This window comes from Salmo trutta, chromosome 38 (assembly GCF_901001165.1).
Source record: "Salmo trutta chromosome 38, fSalTru1.1, whole genome shotgun sequence".
Classification (NCBI taxonomy): domain Eukaryota; kingdom Metazoa; phylum Chordata; class Actinopteri; order Salmoniformes; family Salmonidae; genus Salmo; species Salmo trutta.
This window is the reverse complement of record NC_042994.1, coordinates 24,214,729-24,239,444: the sequence shown is the minus strand read 5'-3', so window position 1 is coordinate 24,239,444 and position 24,716 is coordinate 24,214,729. Positions and strand designations below refer to the sequence as shown.

At 41.2% G+C, this 24,716-nt stretch overlaps 1 protein-coding gene across 4 annotated transcripts; it reads right to left on the bottom strand.

Annotated features, from left to right (window-relative positions):
* Positions 1-267: 267 nt before the first annotated feature.
* LOC115177959 (trichohyalin) lies at positions 268-23,014 on the bottom strand. 4 transcript variants are annotated; one of them, XM_029738958.1, is made up of 3 exons: positions 22,798-23,014; positions 22,250-22,336; positions 4,996-6,771 (listed from the first exon to the last, which is right to left on the bottom strand). In XM_029738958.1, the coding sequence occupies exons 1-3, from the start codon at positions 22,900-22,902 to the stop codon at positions 5,722-5,724; spliced, it is 1,242 nt and encodes a 413-aa protein (XP_029594818.1). In that variant the 5' UTR covers positions 22,903-23,014; the 3' UTR covers positions 4,996-5,721. The 4 variants fall into 4 exon arrangements, 3 of the variants coding, with proteins under 3 accessions (XP_029594818.1, XP_029594819.1, XP_029594820.1); XR_003872528.1 differs by lacking the exons at positions 4,996-6,771; positions 22,250-22,336; positions 22,798-23,014 and adding exons at positions 268-1,370; positions 21,583-21,789; XM_029738959.1 differs by lacking the exons at positions 22,250-22,336; positions 22,798-23,014 and adding an exon at positions 21,583-21,802 and having other exon boundaries at positions 4,996-6,852.
* Between the last annotated feature and the right edge of the window lie 1,702 nt (positions 23,015-24,716).

The following is a 24,716-nucleotide window of genomic DNA, read 5'->3' as shown; positions in this document are numbered from 1 at the left end:
TGATGCCTGAAATAGTGATATGTTCAAAATAACCCCTAATCATGATACCAGCTTTATTTCAATAAACAATATTCAAACTCAAGAACTTGGTAAGGATTCTCTCCAGTGTGAGTTAGCTGGTGTTTCTTTAGGTCTCCTAGGCAACTGAACCTTTTCCTCACACAGAGCAGAGGTACGGCTTCTCTACTGTGCCAGTGAAAAGGTAGGTCTTCACATTTGATGACTGACTGAAGGGTTGTGGAAATTCTAACACTGGGACACTCAAAGTCAATATTAAATGAATCACCCTTTATTGTCAGCAAGCTGGAGAGGTCACAGTGAAACTTAGATGCATCTAAGTACCAGTTCATGACATCAAATATAAGATGCACAAAGAACATTTTATTCATTACAGAACCTTTCCACAGCTGGTGTTTTTTTGGGGAAATATAAACTGGTAAAACTACCCCCACATTGATAGTAGAGTTAAGGCTTATGTGAGCAAACTGGTGTCTTCAAATTTCATGACCCAGCTTTTATCCTGTGTGAGTTCTCTGATGTTTCTTTAAAGCTGATGATTGACCGAAACTCTTCCCACAATGAGAGCAGCGGTAAGGCTTCTCTACTGTGTGGGATAGTTGGTGTCGCTTAAGGTTTCCTACCAGACTGAAACTCTTCCCACACTGACGGCAGTGGAACGGCTTCTCTCCTGTGTGAGTTATCTGATGTGTCTTCAGAATTGATGACTGACTGAAACTGTTCCCACACTGGGAGCAGTGGAATGACTTTTTCCCTGTGTGAATGAGCTGGTGTTTCTTTTGGAAATATAAACTGGTGAAACTATCCTTCATTTCACATAACCTGCTGAAATTCTTCCCACATTGAGAGCAGAGGTGAGGCTTCTCTCCTGTGTGAGTTAGCTGGTGTTTTTTCAGAGTTGATAACTGACTGAAACTCTTTCCACGTTGGGAGCAATGGTAAGGCTTCTCTCCTGTGTGAGTTCTCTGGTGTCTTTAGTTGATCCGCATGACTGCATCCCTTTCTACAAACAGAGCAGTGGTATGGCTTCTCTCCTGTGTGAGTTATCTGGTGCATCTTGAGTTTGCTTGGTGTTTCACATATCTTCTCACATTGACCACACGGGTATGTCATAATCCTTTTTTGAGTCTGTTTTGATTTGAGGTGAGTTGGACAAATAAAGCTGCCTCTGCAATCTGAGCAGGGGTGGGGCCTACAAGTGTGCCTTCTCAACTCCTCTGGCTCATAGAAACTAGTGAAGCAGTCCATGCAGTGGTGATGTTTCTGTCTTGAGTTCCTCTGTCTGTGTTGTTTATGGTTTCCTGATGTTGTGTAACTGGGCTCACTGTCTGAACCTGGGTTGGAGATCTCTCCTGTGGGAATATGAACAGATATGGGGTTAGAATCAGGAACAGCATTGAAATGGTCTTTGAAATACTTGTTTAAAGGCCTAATGCAGATGTTTTTATATCAATATCAAACTGTTTACTGGGTAACAATTAAGTACCTTACTTCAATACACTGAACAAAAACAAAATGGAAGAAGCAATAATTTTCAAAATTATACTCAAAAGGAAATCAGTAGATTTAGGCCCAAATCAATTTAGAACATTTCAAACATGCGTTTTTCTGGATATTTTTGTTGTTATTCTGTCTCTCACTGTTCAAATAAACCTACCATTCAAATTATAGACTGATCCTTTCTTTGTCAGTGGGCAAACGTACAAAATCAGCAGGGGATCAAATACTTTTTTCCCCCACTGTATGCATCTGTTGGTCACAGAAACCTTTAAAAAAAGGTAGGGGTGTGTATCAGAAAACCGGTCAGTATCTGGCATGACCACCATTTGCCTCATGCAGAGCAACATCTCCTTCGCAGAGTTGATTAGGATGTTGATTGTGGCCTGTGGAACGTTGTCCCACTCCTCAATGGCTGTGCGAAGTTGCTGGATATTGGTGGGAACTTGAACAAGCTGTCATACACATCAATCCAGAGCATCCTAAACATGTTCAATGAGTGACATGTCTGGTGAGTATGCAGGCCATGGAAGAACTGGGACATTTTCAGCTTACAGGAATTGTGTACAGATCCTTGTGTCATGCATTATCATGCTGAAACGAGGTGACGGCGGTGGATGAATGGCACGACAATGGGCCTCAGGATCGTCATGGCATCTCTGTTCATTGAAATTGCCATCGATAAAATGCAATCGTGTTAATTGTCCGTAGCTTACGCCTGCCCATAACATAACCCCACCGCCATCATCACCACTCTGTTCACATGACGTCTAAAAAAAACACTGTATAATTCTAATAAAAAATAGGCTGCCTAAATACAGTTACAGGCACCATAAATTGTTCCCTGTGCCTTTAATACAGACAAGGCAACTTAGACTATGGAGGGTTTTACATAGAAACTTTTCACAGGAGCTGGATAAAGATCCAATATAAAGAGACAGGGGGAATGTCCACTCACCGTTATACTGCTGTAATGTTATGTTTTATAAACATCCTTCAACCATCTAACAGATCAAATTTGCACTTTTCCATAAATAGAAGGGGAAATTGCATTGCATTGGAGCCATGTACAATCTCACCATAAACCCATGGATGCTGAATCTTTCTAATAAGTTTGTTTTTCGTTTAATTTGATTAAAACCCCATCTATTTGTTAAAACAACAACAATATTTCTAAATAGGATTGGGTCAGAAACATCAACTCATAAATCACTTCTCTGTGCACACACCTAAATGTCTTTACACATAACATGTACACGTCTTTACAAAATACTCGGCTGCTACCAATAGTTCATGGCATTATAGCAGGATGGAATAGTTTGGAGGAGCGCCCATGTCTTTGGTAATCAGAAAAGGGGCACCATTTGAAAATGGGTCTGGATAACGTACTCAAAACGAGCAAGATGAAGTATGCTGGTATGTGAATTGTGAATAATGAAAAAACATTAAGGCAAATATTTCAAGGCTCTCTCAGTAGACCATTTAAAAGCCCTTTATTATTAGGCTACTGGGCTAATGGCCAGGATAAAAAGACACCTATGTGATGCTGCTAAACCAGCCAGGACTTAGGAGTAGGGTAGGCTGTGTTTCTATATACGAGATTCACCGACACAAAATGAACATCTCTCTACCATGGGCACTGTGTGTCATGGCTGGATAGGCTGTGGTTCCACTCTCAAAATTAACTGCATTACCTAGAAGACCTGCTGTTTGTGGGTCTGAAATGTTCCTTTTAGTGCTGCATGAAACTGACATAATTGCCTGTGTATTTAATGACACGTCTGAAATATTGCCACCCCTCCCACCTCAGCACAAGTGAGCTGATGTTAGACAGGTACATTGCTGAACCTGGCGTTAGGGCCGGAAAATGCCAGAGCTCATGTTCTAAAGTGTGTTTGACACTTGGGCCTCCTAATTGCCAGCTGAAAACAGGCCCAGAACGTTAAAACCTCCATGCAGTAATTTCATTTTTTTAATGTTTTTATTCAACTAGTGTCATGATGTTGGCCTGTGGGTAAGGTTTATGACCCCCCATAAATACCTTTCTCCCCTCTCTCTCTTGACTCTACTGAAGGACTCTTGAATAGCCTTTGTTAAACATAGAGAATCTTGGAACATCAAACGGTGGGGGGAAAGAAACCATATTTCGGTAATCCAACCAGTGGAAAATATGCGTTGGTACTTAATGAATATGATGTCAGTTCGGTTGTCATCTGAGACATTATGACTGATGACAGGATGACATAAACTGTATCTGGGAAAGTCTACACATTCTAGTTATCAGATTCACATGGAATTGTTGTGCAATTTACATTTTTAAATATGAAACTATTTGTGAAAAGATTAAATGTAATTTCAAATGAGAGAATTGGGTTTTCATAAGGTTAGAGCTCTGCTCAATCAGTGGCCCGCCCCTGTGAAGAGACATGGGTTATAAACTATGAAACACACCCTTCTCTCCCTCCACTATATAAGCCATTGACGTGTTCGGTGGGAATGCTAGTCACATGCTAATGTAAAAAGCTGTTTTTTTATATATAAATATGAACTTGATTGAACAAAACATGCATGCATTGTATAACATAATGTCCTAGGTGTGTCATCTGATGAAGATCATCAAAGGTTAGTGCTGCATTTAGCTGTGGTTTGGGTTTTTGTGACATTATATGCTAGCTTGAAAAATGGGTGTCTGATTATTTCTGGCTGGGTACTCTGCTGACATAATCTAATGTTTTGCTTTCGTTGTAAAGCCTTTTTGAAATCGGACAGTGTGGTTAGATTAACAAGAGTCTTGTCTTTAAAATGCTGTAAAATAGTCATATGTTTGAGAAATTGAAGTAATAGCATTTCTAAGGTATTTGAATAACGCGCCACAGGATTCCACTGGCTGTTACGTAGGTGGGACGATTTGGTGCCACCTACCCTAGAGAGGTTAAACCCAATTTTGTATTGCTGATTCAACTTGTTAGCCATGGTTCGTGAAGATAACCAAGAATTTACAACTTTCAGATGAGAGTGAAATAAGGTGATGATTAATATTGACTGCTATTGATGTAAAATATTACTAGGTCTTTAAGAATTTATTCGGAAGATAACAGCTCTATAAACACTCTTTCGTGGTGCCCCGACTTTCTAGTTAATTACATTTACATGATTAGCTCAATCAGGTAATATTAATTACAGAGAAAGGATTTTATAGAATAGCATGTCATATCACTTAATCCGGCAAAGCCAAAGACACGACACTAGGCAAGTCAGTTAAGAGCAAGTTCTTATTTACAATGACAGCCTACCAGAAGGTAAAAGGCCTCCTGTGGGGATAGGGGCTGGGATATAAAAAAATATAGAACAAAATACACATCAAGACACTACATAAAGAGAGACCTAAGACAACAACATAGCATGGCAGCGACACATGAAAACACAGCATGGTAGCAATACAACATGACAACATGGTAGCAACACAACAAGGCAGCAGCACAAAACATGGTACAAACATTATTGGGCACAGACAACAGCACAAAGGGCAAGAAGGCAGAGACAACAACACATCACGCGAAGCAGCCACAACTGTCAGTAAGAGTGCCCATGACCGAGTGTTTGAATGAAGAAATGGAGATAAAACAGTCCAGTTTGAGGGGTTTTTTTGCAGCTCATTCCAGTCGCTAGCTGCAGCGAGCTTACAAGAGGAGTGTGCTTTGGGGACCTTTAATAGAATGTGACTAGCAGAACGGGTGTTGTATGTGGAGGATGGGGGCTGCAGTAGGTATCTCAGATAAGGGGGAGTGAGGCCTAAAAGGGCAGTACAAAGACAAAATAGCTGAAGTGTTTCTTGTTCACCCTCGATCATCTCCTTGTACTGATGGTGGAGAGCAGATTTAAGCTGAACTGAAAAGAGGAGTGTGCTTTGGGGACCTTTAACAGAATGTAACTAGCAGAACGGGTGTTGTATGTGGAAGATGAGGGCTGCAGTAGGTATCTCAGATAAGGGGGAGTGAGGCAAAAGAGGGTTTTCTAAAGAAGCATCAACCAGTGCATCATGCGACAGGTATACAGAGATGACCAGTTTGCAGAGTAGTATAGAGTGCAGTGATGTGTCCTATAAGGAGCATAAGGAGCATTGGTGGCCAGTGTGATGGCAGAATGGTTAAATCACTGTATGTCTAATACATCACTGTTAATTTCATGAAAATAACTTCCAATATATTATTTGTTATCATTGATTTCCCTGAGCCTCTTTTTGCCATTGACATGCTCCGTCTGATCTTGTGGGCATGTTGATACAAATGTATCATCCTCCTCCAATTTGAGGGCCGCCTCCTCCTCCAATTTGAGGGCCATCTCCTCCGCCTCCTCCTCCAATTTGAGGGCCATCTCCTCCAATTTGAGGGCCATCTCCTCCGCCGCCTCCTCCAATATGAGGGCCATCTTCTCCATTTCCTCCTCCAATTTGAGGCCCATCTCCTCCGCCGCCTCCTCCTCTTTGAGGGCCATCTCCTCCAATTTGAGACCCATCTCCTCCGCCGCCTCCTCCTCTTTGAGGGCCATCTCCTCCAATTTGAGGGCCATCTCCTCCTCCGCCTCCTCCCATTTGAGGGCCATCTTCTCCATTTCCTCCTCCAATTTGAGGCCCATCTCCTCCGCCGCCTCCTCCTCTTTGAGGGCCATCTCCTCCATTTCCTCCTCCAATTTGAGGCCCATCTCCTCCGCCACCTCCTCCTCTTTGAGGGCCATCTCCTCCAATTTGAGGCCCATCTCCTCCGCCGCCTGCTCCTCTTTGAGGGCCAGCTCCTCCAATTTGAGGCCCATCTCCTCCGCTGCCGCCTCCTCTTTGAGGGCCATCTCCTCCGCCTCCTTCTCCAATTTGAGGGCCATCTTCTCCGCCTCCTCCTCCAATTTGAGGGCCATCTCCTCCGCCTCCTCCTCCAATTTGAGGGCCATCTCCTCCACCGCCTCCTCCAATTTGAGGGCCATCTCCTCCAATTTAAGGCCCATCTCCTCCGCCACCTCCTCCTCCTCTTTGAGGGCCATCTCTTCCAATTTAAGGCCCATCTCCTCCGCCACCTCCTCCTCCTCTTTGAGGGCCATCTCCTCCAATTTGAGGCCCATCTCCTCCGTCTCCTCCAATTTGAGGGCCATCTCCTCCGCCTCCTCTTTAATCTCTACCTCTTCTTTGACTTCCCTCCCCTCCTCTTCCTCTTTGACTATCACATTGAGTTCCAGTGCTTGACTACAGTCCTCCAGCTTCACTAAGACCATCTCTGGACCCCACTGTGAGCTTCTCTGTGCTGGAAAGCCACAGTAAGAACCCAGGGACTTGGGTTCAGACATGGATGGCTATAGTAGGATTCCAAAGAGGCACAAACAAAAATGTAAGATGAGTTTCACAAAATACTGGAACAGTTTATCTAACAAAGACATATTCCAACCACTTGGAATATACTTATACATTTTGCTAGCTGGCAATGCTGTGGCAATGGTACAGCTAGCGTTGACAGTGTCGAGTTAGTTAGTTTAGCTTTAACTTACAGACGAATTCAAATGTCACCTTTCTCACTAGGATGAAACGATCTAGCTAGATAGACAATTTACCAGCAAGAAGTTTGCTTGACGCAATCGCGAACCAAAATGTAATTTCATTTGTAATCTCTAAATGAACAGTTAGCTAATGATTAACGTTAGCTACTGAAATTAAGTTCGTTATCTAAAGCTGGCTAACTAGCCATGCTAACTTACTAGATAAGGGATGCCAATAGATTTATGCCATTTAAAAAATATGGACATCACATAGTTGACATTAGTTGTTATTAAGATAGCAACGTTATCATTCACAACAAAGTTTTGAAGATAAACTCACTTTCTCGGTATGACAGATAGCTAGTTAGCTTGGCTAGCCGTTTTAATGGGTAACTTAGTAAGCAAGCTAACTAACGTTAGCTCAAATGGATATTGTTTACACACGATCTGGTGGACGTGGACAAATAATCCCACTACTAATGTTAACCTAAGGAAAAATTACAGAATATGTTAGAAATCTTGATCTTACATTGACACTGGAATTGGCAACTCTTGTTGTTCTAGGTATCTAGCGTAACTTATTCGGTTTAAGGGTTAACTTCTTCTTTGGTATAATGGCGTTCGCAACAATTATATGTGCGTTCCGCCACCTACTGTACAGGTGGATAATAAGGATCCAAAAAGGAAAAAAATGCGAGGTAAAAAATAAAACGTATACAAAAAACTATGAGTAACGAAATGTTAATTAAACTAAATCAGCCTGCTTTTCTGTTTAATCAGGTTCCTACACAGGCTCATAAGGATCCTGTGATGGCAGGACATGTCCTGGCAACAGTAGTCCATGTAGTGCATCTGCCGTTAAGTCTTGGAGGCCCAAAAACCTCTCGCTTGCAGATATGATGTCCAGCTTCTTGGACACTTGTGCAGTACAATTAATAGCTGTTGCTATGAAAGCTACAAAATCCACCTTCTTCACAATAAGCGTATCCAGATCACTGGATTGACGAATAACATTGGCAACTGGTTGTGGTGCATCCTTCGCCATATCTTCTTCAGAACTGTGGCTTCTTGCCCCTTCAATGCTCTTGCACCCTAACAGGGCACTCAGGGAATTCAGAAATATGATCCCCACCACAGTTGCAACATGTTACATTCACACTCTTCAATAACATATTCCTTCCATCTGCAAACACTTGACACATGGCCAAACTTTTTACACTTCTTGCATTGCATCGGGTTTTTCACGAACGATCTTACCGTGTATCTTATATATCCCAACTTTACATAGGGTGGTAAATGCTCATCAAACATCAATAATACAGATAAACGTAGCTCCTTTTCCCCATTCTCCAAAAGAGTCAAGCAACGTGCATGAACTAATCCTGGAATATTTTGTCTGAAATATTGATTATCAATGTCCAACGGGATGCCATTGGCGCCTGAGGAGATGGCTGCCGTTTTACGGTCTCCTAACCAATTGTGCTATTGTGTGTGTTTTTTCACGTTATTTGTAACTTATTTTGTACATAATGTTTCTGCCACCTTCTCTTATGACCGAAAATAGCTTCTAGATATCAGGACAGCAATTACTCACCTCGTACTGGACAAAGATTTATTTCTTCAACGAGTCGGACGAGAAGGATTTACTTCAGACACTCGACAAGGCCCAAATCCCTGTGATTCGCATGAGAAAGACAGATATTGGAGATATCAGGGACATAGGTTGGGGTGCCTTGTAAGGATCCAACAGCGAGTGGGTAATCTGCCTCTTCCATCAGTCCTATTTGTCAACGTACAATCATTGGATAACAAAAGAGATGATCTACAATCACGTATATCCTACCAACGGGACATTAAAAACTGTTATATCTTATGTTTCACAGAGTTGTGACTGAACAACGACATGAATAACATACAGCTAGGGGGGTTTAAGCTGCATCTGCAAGATAGAACAGCCTCCTCCGGTAAGACAAGGGGTGGCAGTCTGTGTATATTTGTAAACAACAGCTGGTGCATGAATCTAATAGTAAGGAAGTCTTGAGGTTTTGCTCGCCTGAGGTAGAGTATCTCATGATAAGCTGTAGACCACACTATTTACCAAGAGAGTTTTCATCTATATTTTTTGTAGCTGTCTATTTACCAACAAAACCGATGCTGGCACTAAGACCGCACTCAACAAGCTATATAAGGCCATAAGCAAACAGGGAAACGCTCATCCAGAGGCGGCGCTACTAGTGGCCGGGGACTTTAATGCAGGGAAACTTAAATCCATTTTACCTCATTTCTACCAGCATGTTAAATGTGCAACCAGAGGGGGAAAAAAAACTCTAGACCACCTTTACTCCACACACAGAGATGCATACAAAGCTCTAGCTCACCCTCCATTTGGCAAATCTGACCATAATTCTATCTTCCTGATTCCTGCTTACAAGCAACAATTAAAGCAGGAAGCACTAGTGACTCTGTCAATAAAGAAGTGGTCAGATGATGCAGATGCTAAGCTACAGGACTGTTTTGCTAGCACAGACTGGAATATGTTCCAGGATTCTTCCCATGGCATTGAGGGCGTACACCACATCAGTCATTGGCTTCATCAATCAAGTGCATTGACGACGTCGTCCCCACAGTGACTGTGGTGCAGTCAACCTGTCCCTGACTGAGTCTGTAATACCAACATGTTTCAAACAGACCACCATAGTCCCTGTGCCCAAGAACATGAAGGTAACCTACCTAAATGACTACCGATACGTAGCACTCACGTCTGTAGCCATGAAGTGCTTTGAAAGGCTGATCATGGCTCACATCAACACCATTATCCCATAAACCCTAGACCCACTCCAATTTGCATATCATACCCACTCTATACCCACTATCCACCCATACCCACTCTATATTGCATATCAACACCATACCACTCCTGGTTACTATGACTACACGATATCAACACCATACCACTCCTGGTTACTATGACTACACGATATCAACACCGTACCACTCCTGGTTACTATGACTACACGATATCAACACCATACAACTCCTGGTTACTTTGACTGCTTCCACTTTTCCCAAAGCCTTCTTCACCATCCTCGTGACTTCAAAAGTGTTTCCAAAATAAACATCATTATCCAAAAAACGTACTCCAACAAGTAACGATTCATCAGACTCATTTTCCACAACAATTTGTTCCCTTTTTGTTCCATTCTTGGACTTCACTGTTGTCCACTCATCATTCTTGCTACTGTACTCGATGTACTTTCAGCACAACACTTCTGCTTCCGCCATCATCCCTAGTGTCATCCCAGGGTTTAACTTATCCAATGAGATTTAACAGAGGTTGGCATCCAATAAATATTGCATTACAGCCACGTACTAGAATGGAGAATATCTCCATTATACTTTGCTTGAAAAAATGTTTAAACAAATACACTACCATCTAACACTACACTCAGAAAAAAAGTATATATATACACAGTGTCAGTCAAAAGTTTGGACAAGCCTACTATTAAAGGGTTTTTCTTTATTTTGACTATTTTCTACATTGTAGAATAATAGTGAAGACATCAAAACTATGAAATAACACATACTGTACAGAATCATGTAGTAACATAAAAAAGATTAATAAATTAAAATATATTTTATTTGAGATTCTTCAAAGTAGCCACCCTTTGCCTTGATGACAGCTTTGCGCACTCTTGGCATTCTCTCAACGAGCTTCATGAGGTAGTCACCTGGAATGAATTCAATTAACAGCTGTGCCTTGTTAATTAATTTGTGGAATTTCTTTCCTTCTTAATGCGTTTGAGCCAATCAGTTGTGTTGTGACAAGGTAGGCGGTGGTATACAGATAGCCCTATTTGGTAAAAGACCCAAGTCCATATTATGACAGCTCAAATGGCATGAAGGTCAGTCAATTCGGAAATTTTCAAGAACTTAGAAAGTTTCTTCAAGTGCAGTCGCAAAAACCATCAAGTGCTATGATAAAACTGGCTCTTATGAGGACCGCCACAGGAAGGAAAGACCCAGACTTACCTGTGCTACAGAGGATAAGTTCATTAGAGTTAACTGCACCTCAGATTGCAGCCCAAATAAATGCTTCACAGAGTTCAAGTAACAGACACATCATAACATCAACTGCTCAGAGGAGACTGCGTGAATCAGGCCTTCATGGTCGAATTGCTGCAAAGAAACCACTACTAAAGGACACCAATAAAAAGAAGAGCCTTGCTTGAGCCAAGAAAGACGAGCAATGGACATTAGACCGGTGGAAATCTGTCCTTTGGTCTGATGAGTCCAAATTTGAGACTTCTGGTTCCAACCCCCGTGTCTTTGTGAGACGCAGAGTAGGTGAACGGATGGTATAGCGTATCGCTGCAGAATGCTGTGGTAGCCATGCTGGTTAAGCGTGCCTTGAATTCTAAATAAATCACAGGCAAATGACCCCCACGCAATCACACCTCCTCCTCCGTGCTTCACGGTGGGAATCACAGTGGGACTATCATGTTTTTCAACAGGACAATGACCCAAAACATACCTCCAGGCTGCGTAAGGGCTCTTTGACCAAGAAGGAGAGTGATAGAGTGCTGCATCACATGACCTGGCCTCCAATCCCCCAACCTCAACCCAATTGAGATGGTTTGGGATGACTTGGACCGCAGAGTGAAGGAAAAGCAGCCAACAAGTGCTTAGCATATGTGGAAACTCCTTCAAGACGGTTGGAAAAGCATTCCTCATGAAGCTGGTTGAGAGAATGCCAAGAGTGTGCAAAGCTGTCATCAAGGCAAAGGGTGGCTACTTTGAAAAATCAAAAATATATTTTGAGTTGTTTAACACTTTTTTTGGTAACTACATGATTCCATATGTGTTATTTAACAGTTTTGATGTCTTCACTATTATTCTACAATGTATAAAATAGTACAAATAAAGAAAAACCCTTGAGTCGGTGTGTCTAAACTTGACTGGTACTGTATTCAACAAGCAAAGTGATCATGCTGTTTTTATGTGGCTGCTATGAAAGTGAACTGTTTAAGTGTGATCAGTGGTGTGTTCATTCCACACATTCTGTTGAAAAACTTTTCTTAAACGGAAGCAAATGGAACAAAACAGGGATAAACCTACCTTTGTCCAACAGAAACTCTAATGTGCAACTGTTGGACTAATGACTAATGATTAAACCCTAGATTAGCTAGATGCAGGCAAGGGTGCAAGGCAGTATTGAATGTGTCACTGTCTGTAACCATGATTACTCAAAATTATCTCGACCTGTGCACCTATGTTTTAAACTTTAATTCATAGGCCATGTTGAAGCAACCTCATGTTGGGTATAGGGAAAATGTGAGTATCATGTAGTAGCCTAAACCTATCGATGTTACATTGATCTGGATGAATGGAATATGAATGACAGTCATCCAGTATGCTGTAATAGAAATAAGGCTCATACATTTTTTTTTAAATATATTCCTTCTCATCTTAAAACAGCACCAACCGCCACTGCCTTACTTACAGTATAGCCTACCTGTAAAGCACCAGAAATAATGACTCTTCAACAAGGATACTTACAATAGTTGTATTTATTTTCAGCCATTTAGAAGTTTTTGTTGTCCATTTTTCGTGACTAAATTCTATTTTATATATTTTTTTAAAAGCGATTATAGAAATCCAACTAGAATATATGATGTCTGTGATTACTCAGGATTCTCTATGGACAGATATTAGCTATGGATTCCACAATGTCAACTTCACTGAGTTTTTTGCCTTTTTGGTGATTCCTCAAATAGGGATATGTTCACAATAAAGCGTTATCACACCAGCTTTATTTTAAGAACATGGTAAGGAATCTCTCCAGTGCGAGTTAGCTGGTGTTTCTTTAGGTCGCCTAGGGGACTGAATCTTTTCCTCACACTGTGCCAGTGAAATGGTGGGTCTTCAAATTTGTTCACTGACTGGGAGCAGCTGCCACACTCCTTTGCAAGTATTTTTTTTTACCCCCTTTAACTAACCAGGTAAGTTATTATTAGTCATAATTATCTGGTGTTTTTTTGGAAATAAACTGGTGAAACTATCCCCACATTGATAGCAGAGTTAAGGCTTTTCCCCTATGTGAACAAACTGGTGTCTTTAGATCTAATGACACAGCTTTCCTCCTGTGTGAATTCCCAAATGCTTTTTCAAATTTGCTGATTGACAAACTCTTCCCATACAGAGCAGTGGTATGGTTTCTCTCCTGTGTGAATTAAATGGACTTTAGGTGGTGTAAATTACTGACACACTTCCCACAATGAGGGCATCGTTAAGGCTTCTCTACAGTGTGGGTTAGCTGGTGTCTCTTCAGGTTTCCTACCAGACTGAAACTCTTTCCACAATGAGAACAGTGGTAAGGTTTCTCCCCTGTGTGAGTTATCTGATGTTTCTTCAGAGTTGACGAATGACTGAAACTCTTACCACACTGGGAGCATTGGAACAGCTTTCCACCCATGTGAATTAGCTGGTGTTTCTTTAGGAAATATAAACTGGTGAAGCTATCCCCACATTGAGAGCAGTGGTAAGGTTTCTCTCCTGTGTGAATTAACTGGTGTGTATTTAGGTTGGCTAACTGACTGAAACTCTTCCCACAATGAGAGCAGAGATAAGGCTTCTCTCCGGTGTGAGTTAGGTGGTGTTTCTTTAGGAAATATAAACTGGTGAAACTATCTCCACATTGAGAGCAGAGGTAAGGCTTCTCTCCTGTGTGAGTTATCTGGTGTGGCTTCAGTTCAGATAACGTGGTGAAACTTTTCCCACATTGAGAGCAAAGGTAAGGCTTCTCTCCTGTGTGAGTTAGTTGGTGTCTTTTCAGACTTGATAACTGACTGAAACTCTTTCCACATTGGGAGCAGTGGAATGGCTTCTCTCCTGTGTGAGTTCTCATGTGTGACTTTAATTCTCTTGGAGATCTGAAATCCTTCCCACACTGAGAGCAGTGGTATGGCTTCTCTCCTGTGTGAATTAACTGGTGTGTATTTCGGTTGGCTAACTGACTGAAACTCTTCCCACAATGAGAGCAGCGGTAAGACTTCTGTCCTGTGTGAGTTAGGTGGTGGTTTCTCAAAGTTGTTAACTGACTGAAACTCTTTCCACATTGGGAGCAGTGGTAAGGCTTCTCTCCTGTGTGAGTTCTCTGGTGCGTCTTTAGATGGTCCGAATGACTGCAACCCTTTCCACAAACAGTGCATTGGTATGGCTTCTCTCCTGTGTGAGTTCTCTGGTGCGTCTTTAGTTTGCTTGGTGTTTCACATCTCATCCCACATTGACCACACGGGTATGTCGGCAACATTTTTTGAGTCTGTTTTGATTTGAGGTGAGTTGGGCAAATAAAGCTCCCTCTGCAATCTGAGCAGGGGTGGGGTCTACAAGTGTGTCTTCGCAACTCCTCTGGCTCATAGAAACTAGTCAAGCAGTCCATGCAGTGGTGATGTTTCTGTCTTGAGTTCCTCTGTCTGTGTTGTTTATGGTTTCCTGATGCTGGGGAACTGGGCTCACTGTCTGAACCTGAGTTGGAGCTCTCTCCTGTGGGAATATGAACAGATATGGGGTTAGAATCAGGAACAGCATTGAAATGGTCTTTAACAGCCATTTTTATATCAATATCAAACCATTTCTTGGGTAACAATTAAGTACTTTACTTGAATACACTGAACAAAAATCTAAACGCAAGAAGCAACAATTTCAAGGGGGCGTGGATCAGAAAACCAGTCAGTATCTGGTGTGACCACCATTTGCCTCATGCAGAGCGACATCTCCTTCACATAGAGTTGATTAGGATGTTGATTGTGGCCTGTGGAACATTGTCCCACTACTCTTCAATGACTGTGCGAAGTTGCTGGATATTGGCGTAAACTGGAAAACGCTGTTACACACGTCGACCCAGAACATCCCAAACATCTTCAATGGGTGACATGTCTGGTGAGTATGCAGGCCATGGAAGAACTGGGACATTTTCAGCTTACAGGAATTGTGTACAGATCCTTGCGACATGGGGCCGTGCATTATCATGCTGAAACATGAGGTGATGGCGGTGGATGAATGCCACAACAATGGGCCTCAGGATCTCGTCACGGTCTCCCAGTGCATTCAAATTGCCATCAATAAAATGCAATCTTATTAATTATCCGTAGCTTATGCCTGCCCATAACATAACCCCACCGCCATCATTACCACTCTGTTCACAACGTTATCAGCAAATCGCTCGCCCACACGACACCATACACGCTTTCTGCCATCTGACCGGTACAGTTGAAACCGGGATTCATCCGTGAAGAGCACACTTCTCCAGCGTCCTTATGGTAGAGAATTTAACATTAAATTATCTAGCAACAGCTCCGGTGGACATTCCTGCAGTCAGCATGCCAACTGCTCCCTAAAAACTTGAGACATCTGTGGCATTGTGTTGCGTGACAAAACTGCACATTTTAGAGTGGCCTTTTATTGTCCCCAGTTCCATGGGCACTAGTGTAATGATCATGCTGTTTAATCAGCTTCTTGATATGCCACACCTGTCAGGTGGATGGATTCTCTTTGCAAAGGAGAAATGCTCACTAACAGGTATATAAACAAAGTTGTGTCCCAAATTTAAATAAACTTTTTGTGCATATGGAACATCTCTGGGGTCTTTTATTTCAGCTCATGAAACATTGGACCAATATTATACACGTTGTGTTTACATTTTTGTTCAGTGTAGATTTCCATTGAAATTGGGTAAAAAAAAAAATGTTTAGCAAAAAAACTATTTCTCCACCAAGAACACAATTTACCACATGGTGATATCACCATAGAAAGCCTAAACTCCAACCCATGCAAGTCTGCTGATTACAAGGTCCTGTGTAAAACAGCAACTAACAGGAAATAACTCTATTATTTTTAAATCACACTTTTACAGTGTTAGTTTCATCAGCTGTCTTACAAAATGATATAAAACACAGGAAAAACTGCATTTTGACTGCACTTGGACTTTAAAAGCTAGATTCCTTAATTAAACCAATAACAAAGAAACACCCCATCTCTGTTTTGGTAAAACTCTGAGGGATAGGCTTTGAGAAATGTAACCACTCTCAAATTATATAGACAGATCTGAAGATGCAAGAACTGACCATGCATGATATCAAAATTACAGTTTTAACCATGTTTAGGGGCTATACAGTGTTTGGTTACATTTAACATTGTTTACAAATATTGGAGTAAAACAAGCTTGTATGTTGGGTTCTGATGGGGAGCGACTGTTGAACTACGCTCATGGGCCATTTCTAAGTTACATTCTTCAAGAATCAATGGGTATATATCATTAATTTCAAAGTCTAAAAATGGATGTAGCAACTAAGGACTCTAGATTTAAGAATTTGCCCAATGAAAATGTTAACTTCTGCTTTATCCCTGAAACACACACACACAGGTTGGAGCAGGGGGACGTCCATACTATGGCGCCTGTGGAGCAGTTGTTGTGGAGGTTAAGTGCCTTACTCAAGGGCACAACAGCGGGTGATGACATCTAGGATTTGATATCAGATACCAGCAACCTTCCAGTTGCACAGCTCACTTCCCGACAGAGTTTTGGAATCCCCTGGGGCTGCCAATGCACCAACTTCTCTGCAGGACCCGGAATTCAAACTGGCAATCCTTGGTCGCTGGCTCACCTCTAACCGTTAGGCTACCGGCCACCCCTTTAAACAAACAACCACAATATGGTTGTTCCAGGAAAAATGTGTCTTTTGCGTCGCATGATATTTTAAGTAGAAATTGTGCACCAATAATGACTTTTTAAAGCTTGTTATATTAAATGACCACAGAGAAGTGCAGATATGTAGCATTTTGCCATGTCCCTCCTGTGCACCTCAGTGGCATCGTGGAAGATGTTAACCCATCTAACACCAAAATGTATCAACATTTTCACCATCATTGTAAAGCCCTAGTGATGTTGATGCTTATAGAAAGTCATTTCTGAACATTATTATTTATTTCATGTGATTAGTGACTCATTTACGACCGTCCCTCATTTTAAGGTCAACCCTGTTACGTAAACTGAACTCTCGTTTTAAGATGGTGAAACTATTCCTTTTTGGAAAGAAGAGGAGGTGCAACCTAAAAAAAACGTATCATCATTGCAAAAGAAAAGGCATAACACTGGCACTTCCCATTGTGGGATTATTCTGATGAAGGCCAATGTAGGCTGAAACATTGATCTTTAACCTTGCTTAAATAAAACAAAGACACTATTACTTCTAAATATATTTTTTTCAACAGCAACATTGACCATCTAATAGTCAAATCATAGTGTAAAAGCAGGTGAGCTGGTTCTACTCTTTATGTAAAAGCAGGTGAGCTGGTTCTACTCTTTATGTAGAAGCAGGTGAGCTGGTTCTACTCTTTATGTAAAAGCAGATGAGCTGGTTCTACTCTTTATGTAGAAGCAGGTGAGCTGGTTCTACTCTTTATGTAAAAGCAGGCGAGCTGGTTCTACTGTTTATGTAAAAGCAGGTGAGCTGGTTCTACTCTTTATGTAAAAGCAGGTGAGCTGGTTCTACTCTTTATGTAAAAGCAGATGAGCTGGTTCTACTCTTTATGTAAAAGCAGATGAGCTGGTTCTACTCTTTATGTAAAAGCAGATGAGCTGGTTCTACTCTTTATGTAAAAGCAGATGAGCTGGTTCTACTCTTTATGTAAAAGCAGATGAGCTGGTTCTACTCTTTATGTTAAAGCAGATGAGCTGGTTCTACTCTTTATGTAGAAGCAGGTGAGCTGGTTCTACTCTTTATGTTAAAGCAGATGAGCTGGTTCTACTCTTTATGTAAAAGCAGGTGAGCTGGTTCTACTCTTTATGTAAAAGCAGGTGAGCTGGTTCTACTCTTTATGTAAAAGCAGGTGAGCTGGTTCTACTCTTTATGTAGAAGCAGGTGAGCTGGTTCTACTCTTTATGTAAAAGCAGATGAGCTGGTTCTACTCTTTATGTAAAAGCAGATGAGCTGGTTCTACTCTTTACTTAAAAGCAGGTGAGCTGGTTCTACTCTTTACTTAAAAGCAGGTGAGCTGGTTCTACTCTTTATGTAAAAGCAGGCGAGCTGGTTCTACTCTTTATGTAAAAGCAGATGAGCTGGTTCTACTCTTTATGTACAAGCAGATGAGCTGGTTCTACTCTTTATGTAAAAGCAGGTGAGCTGGTTCTACTCTTTATGTAAAAGCAGATGAGCTGGTTCTACTCTTTATGTACAAGCAGATGAGCTGGTTCTACTCTTTATGTAAAAGCAGGTGAGCTGGTTCTACTCTTTATGTAGAAGCAGATGAGCTGGTTCTACTCTTTATGTAAAAGCAGGTGAGCTGGTTCTACTCTTTATGTAGAAGCAGGTGAGCTGGTTCTACTCTTTATGTAAAAGCAGATGAGCTGGTTCTACTCTTTATGTAAAAGCAGATGAGCTGGTTCTACTCTTTATGTAGAAGCAGATGAGCTGGTTCTACTCTTTATGTAAAAGCAGATGAGCTGGTTCTACTCTTTATGTTAAAGCAGGTGAGCTGGTTCTACTCTTTATGTAAAAGCAGATGAGCTGGTTCTACTCTTTATGTAGAAGCAGGTGAGCTGGTTCTACTCTTTATGTAAAAGCAGGTGAGCTGGTTCTACTCTTTATGTTAAAGCAGGTGAGCTGGTTCTACTCTTTATGTAAAAGCAGATGAGCTGGTTCTACTCTTTATGTTAAAGCAGGTGAGCTGGTTCTACTCTTTATGTAAAAGCAGATGAGCTGGTTCTACTCTTTATGTAAAAGCAGGTGAGCTGGTTCTACTCTTTATGTAAAAGCAGATGAGCTGGTTCTACTCTTTATGTAAAAGCAGATGAGCTGGTTCTACTCTTTATGTAAAAGCAGGTGAGCTGGTTCTACTCTTTATGTAAAAGCAGGTGAGCTGGTTCTACTCTTTATGTAAAAGCAGGTGAGCTGGTTCTACTCTTTATGTAGAAGCAGATGAGCTGGTTCTACTCTTTATGTAGAAGCAGGTGAGCTGGTTCTACTCTTTATGTAAAAGCAGATGAGCTGGTTCTACTCTTTATGTAAAAGCAGATGAGCTGGTTCTACTCTTTATGTAGAAGCAGATGAGCTGGTTCTACTCTTTATGTAGAAGCAGGTGAGCTGGTTCTACTCTTTATGTAAAAGCAGATGAGCTGGTTCTACTCTTTATGTAAAAGCAGGTGAGCTGGTTCTACTCTTTATGTAGAAGCAGGTGAGCTGGTTCTACTCTTTATGTAAAAGCAGATGAGCTGGTTCTACTCTTTATGTAGAAGCAGATGAGCTGGTTCTACTCTTTATGTAAAAGCAGATGAGCTGGTTCTACTCTTTATGTAAAAGCAGGTGAGCTGGTTCTACTCTTTATGTAAAAGCAGGTGAGCTGGTTCTACTCTTTATGGCCATTTTGTGGTGTTTTGTGGTGGAAAACTGAGTGGTTTAGAATAACACGTCGACCCTGTTACCCATACAGTGCCGTGAAAAAGTATTTGCCCCCTTTCTGATTTTCTCTATTAATTGGGAGTAGGTCTGGACTTTGAATAGGCCACTCCAGAACTAGAAATTTGACAGAGGGCTCTATTTTAACAAACCTAACGCAATGGTAAATATTGTGCTATTTTCAGAACCGAAATGATGTCCGCAGTAGCTTGTGGTGGCGTGAAAGAGCTGGGTTTTGATGAATAAACAAGTTGTGGGGGTTGGAGACTTGGCCCCTCACTGGCCAATCAGTAAGTGCTTAATGGCTAAATATGTGGTTCCTTCATGTTGTGTATTTACAGTTTTATTTATTGCGTTGTCATCAACTCCAATTCGTATATTAGTCTGTTTATAGCCTAGTTCATTAAACAGCTCGCCCCATATTTGCTAAATACGTTGAACATGTTTGCAGTCAACATTGTTCTTATTGCATTGTCTCAACATGGAAATACATGATTAAACATAGGCTATAGCATTAACACTGATATAGGGGCTAGGCCCACTTTAAATTGCAGTCTGGACATGCCAAACAGTCAATAAGCAAGATTAAATTCAACAGGCTATTGATAAGGCCTAAAAAAACAGTGTATAATTCTAATCTAATTCTAATCAAAAATAGGCTGCCTAAATACAGTTACAGGCACCAGAAATTGTTCCCTGTGCCTTTAATACAGACAACTTAGACTATGGAGGGTTTTACATAGAAACTTTTCACAGGAGCTGGATAAAGATCCAATATAAAGAGACAGGGGGAATGTCCACTCACCGTTATACTGCTGTAATGTTATGTTTTATAAACATCCTTCAACCATCTAACAGATCAAATTTGCACTTTTCCATAAATAGAAGGGGAAATTGCATTGCATTGGAGCCATGTACAATCTCACCATAAACCCATGGATGCTGAATCTTTCTAATAAGTTTGTTTTTCGTTTAATTTGATTAAAACCCCATCTATTTGTTAAACCAACAACAATATTTCTAAATAGGATTGGGTCAGAAACATCAACTCATAAATGGCTTCTCTGTGCACACACCTAAATGTCTTTACACATAACATGTACACGTCTTTACAAAATACTGGGCTGCTACCAATAGTTCATGGCATTATAGCAGGATGGAATAGTTTGGAGGAGCGCCCATGTCTTTGGTAATCAGAAAAGGGGCACCATTTGAAAATGGGTCTGGATAACGTACTCAAAACGAGCAAGATGAAGTATGCTGGTATGTGAATTATGAATAATGAAAAAACATTAAGGCAAATATTTCAAGGCTCTCTCAGTAGACCATTTAAAAGCCCTTTATTATTAGGCTACTGGGCTAATGGCCAGGATAAAAAGACACCTATGTGATGCTGCTAAACCAGCCAGGACTTAGGAGTAGGGTAGGCTGTGTTTCTATATACGAGATTCACCGACACAAAATGAACATCTCTCTACCATGGGCACTGTGTGTCATGGCTGGATAGGCTGTGGTTCCACTCTCAAAATTAACTGCATTACCTAGAAGACCTGCTGTTTGTGGGTCTGAAACGTTCCTTTTAGCGATGTATGAAACTGTCAATTTTGCGTGTTTTTAAGGACACGTCTGAAATATTGCCACCCCTCCCACCTCAGCACAAGTGAGCTGTTGTTAGACAGGTACATTGCTGAACCTGGCGTTACGGCTAGAAAATGCCAGTGCTCATGTTCTTACATGAGGAAATTCAAAACTAACGTGTGATTGACACTTGGGTCTCTAATCTCCCGCTGAAAACAGAGCCCCCATGCAGTATTTTTAAATCATCACTGTGTCTAATAAATCACTGCATGTTTTTATTTCATGAAAATAACTTCAAATATATTTGTTATCATTGATTTCCCTGAGCCTCCATTTGCCATTGAAATGCTCGGTCTGATCTTCTGTGCATGTTGATACATTTACATACACAGCCCTAATTGGCGGATAGAGCCTACTTCAATCCCTATATTAGGGATTGGTGTAAAGACTCAATAAAAGTACTGGAATCCCCTGTGGCTGTCAATGCACCAACCTCTCCATCCTACACAACTGAACTTACCTGGGTCAGTGTTACCATCTACTTCTTCCTCCTCTTCCCTGTTCTCCACTTCTGTGACTGCTCTCTCCTCCGCCTCCTCGGTGACTGCTCTCTGCTCCGCTGTGAATGCTCTCTCCTCCGCCTCCTCCACCTCCTCTTTGAATGCGCGCTCCTCCGCCACCACCTCCTCTTTGAATGCTCTCTCCTCCGCCTCCTCCTCTTTGAATGCGCGCTCCTCCGCCACCACCTCCTCTTTGAATGCTCTCTCCTCCACCTCCTCCTCCTCTTTAATCCCCATCTCCTCCGCCTCCTCCTCCTCTTTAATCCCTATCTCCTCCTCCTCTTTAATCCCTATCTCCTCCTCCTCTTTAATCCCTATCTCCTCCTCCTCTTTAATCCCTATCTCCTCCTCCTCTTTAATCCCTATCTCCTCCTCCTCTTTAATCCCTATCTCCTCCTCCTCTTTAATCCCCATCTCCTCCTCCTCTTTAATCCCCATCTCCTCCTCCTCTTTAATCCCCATCTCCTCCTCCTCTTTAATCCCCATCTCCTCCTCCTCTTTAATCCCTATCTCCTCCTCCTCTTTAATCCCTATCTCCTCTTCTTTGACTTCTCTCTCCTCCTCTTCCTCTTTGACTATCACATTGAGTTCCAGTGGTTGCCTACAGTCCTCCAGCTTCACTAAGACCATCTCTGGACCCCACTTTGAGCTTCTCTCTATCTGTCCTGGAACACCACAGTAAGAACCCAGGGACTTGGGTTCAGACATGGAAGGCTATAGTAGGATTCAAAAGAGGCACAATCGAAAACGTAAGGTGAGTTTCACAAAATGACCAGTTAGCTAGTGATTAGATACTGAAATTAAATGAACTAGCTTGCTAGCTAGCCAGCCTTAGAAACAGCCTAGCTAACTAGCCATGCTAACTTACTAGCTAAGGGTTGCCAATAGATTTATGCCATCTTGAAGATGGACAATTCACACATAACACAGTTGACATTGCTGTCTTAATAACAAATAACGGTATCATTCACAAGAGCATATTTAAGAGTTGCTTGGTATGATAGATAGAAACGTCAGTTAGCTTGAGTAGGCATTTTAATGGCCAGTGAGTAAGCTAGCTAACGTTTGCTAAAATGGCTATTGTTTACACATCATTTGGTGGACATGGACAAATAATCCGACTACTAATGTTTACATATGGAAACGTTACAGAATATTAGAAATCTAGATCTTACCTTGACACTTGACATTGAACTGGCAGCTGTTGTTGTTCTAGACAGCGTAACTCCTTCTTCTTTGGTGGGGTTTAACGGCGGTTGGCGTCCAATATAATGTTGCATTACCGCCACCAACTGGACTGGAGAATATAGCCATTATACTTTGTGATAGAAAAATACAAATTACCCTGCCAACTATTGTTGATGTTAATGTGTTGATGTTCTCCGTATCCATAGCCAGAATGATTTTGCAGTGCATGGTGATGGAAGAAGTTTCTGTTATATTCATCATACCTTGGTTTTTGTGGTGAATGTGAATGAAAAAATATTTTGGGATAATGGTTTTCATACACATACATTGTCCATAATGTAGAGGCCTATGGGATATTCATTGGCAAGGGAAGGAAGGAGGATGGTACATTTGATATGCCTAAAATACCAATACCAATTAACATACATTTGAATTTTTTGGATTCACAGACTTCAAACTCCCTACACCTCTGAATATAACAGGAAACCTGTTCAATCACCATGCACTGCAAAATCATTCTGGCTATATACAGAGAACATCAACACATTAACATCAACACACCAGAGGATATACCCACTGGACTTGGAGCTCTGCTGGGAGTTAACCTCATATTTCGATTATTTTTATTCTGCTTTGCCACTAAAATCATAATTAACACTGAGAACTAAAATATTGTGTTATTGTTATGCATATTAATAATAATATGGGGGAGGGGGTTACATTTTTACCCCAAAAGGTTATTTAAAAGGTTATTTGAAGAACTTATAGGGGTTCCCCCACAGTTTCAATTAGAAGAACTCCTAAAGGATACACAAGGTACCTTTTCTTTTTAGAGCGTACAGTTGATAACCATGGCAATGAACACTAAAAAGACAAACTTAGCCAACCGTACTGAAGCACGTCACTCTGTACTGGCAAAATTCTACTACTCACAGGGGCCTCGTTCATAACTGTTGCGTAAATGTAACAGTAAATATCTGCATGCACCATTTCTGACAAATCTGCACACATATAAAAATTATGAGATTTATAAACTTGGCACACGCCATACAATCTAAAAAGACGAGGTTCCTGGAGTATCCTTTAGGGGTTCTTCAAATGTAAACTGTGGGGGAACCCCTATAAGTTCTTCGAAGAACCCCTTTCGCGAGGGAAGAGACTTCGCTTCTTTTCCATTACACAATGGTAATCACAATTGTTAATGGTATTCCCCCCAGAAGTAAAACAGGAAATGACAAAATTTGTGAGAGAAATGTAGTTCAGCGTAAACAACATTACTCCCCCACTGGAGACCGGAGTTCAACCCTGTGCCCTTCCTATTGATCTCCTTTCTGTTTCCAGCAGTCTGAATAAAATTGTCACGTCTAGCTCTCCCCTCCAGCGTCCGACGTCGCCGGAATACTAACCATCTTCCTCTGTCGGTATTGTTCCTGTGTTCATGCTATATCGCCACTGTTACGCTGTCTTGTTTTCATGTTTGTTGTTTTATTAAACGTTTCACCTGCACCTACTTCTCGACTCACAGCGTCATTGTAAAACAAAAAGCTAAATGTAAAACACACACATAAAAGGTTTAACTTCTTAGTGATCCATTCGCGCGCCAGTCCCGTTAACGGGATTGATTTGAAATAGCAGCGCGCCAAATTCAAAAACAGAAATACTCATAATAATAATTTATCAATCATACAAGTGTTATACACTGGTTTAAAGATGAACTTCTTGTTAATCCAGCCACAGTGTCAGATTTCAAAAAGGCTTTACGGCGAAAGCAAATTTGTTTGTTGTTTAATTAAACGTTTCACCTGCACATACTTCTCGACTCACAGCATCATTGTAAAAAAAAAACTACATGTAAAACACACACATGAAAGGTTTAACTGTAAGGGCTGTCTTCAGGAATGGACCA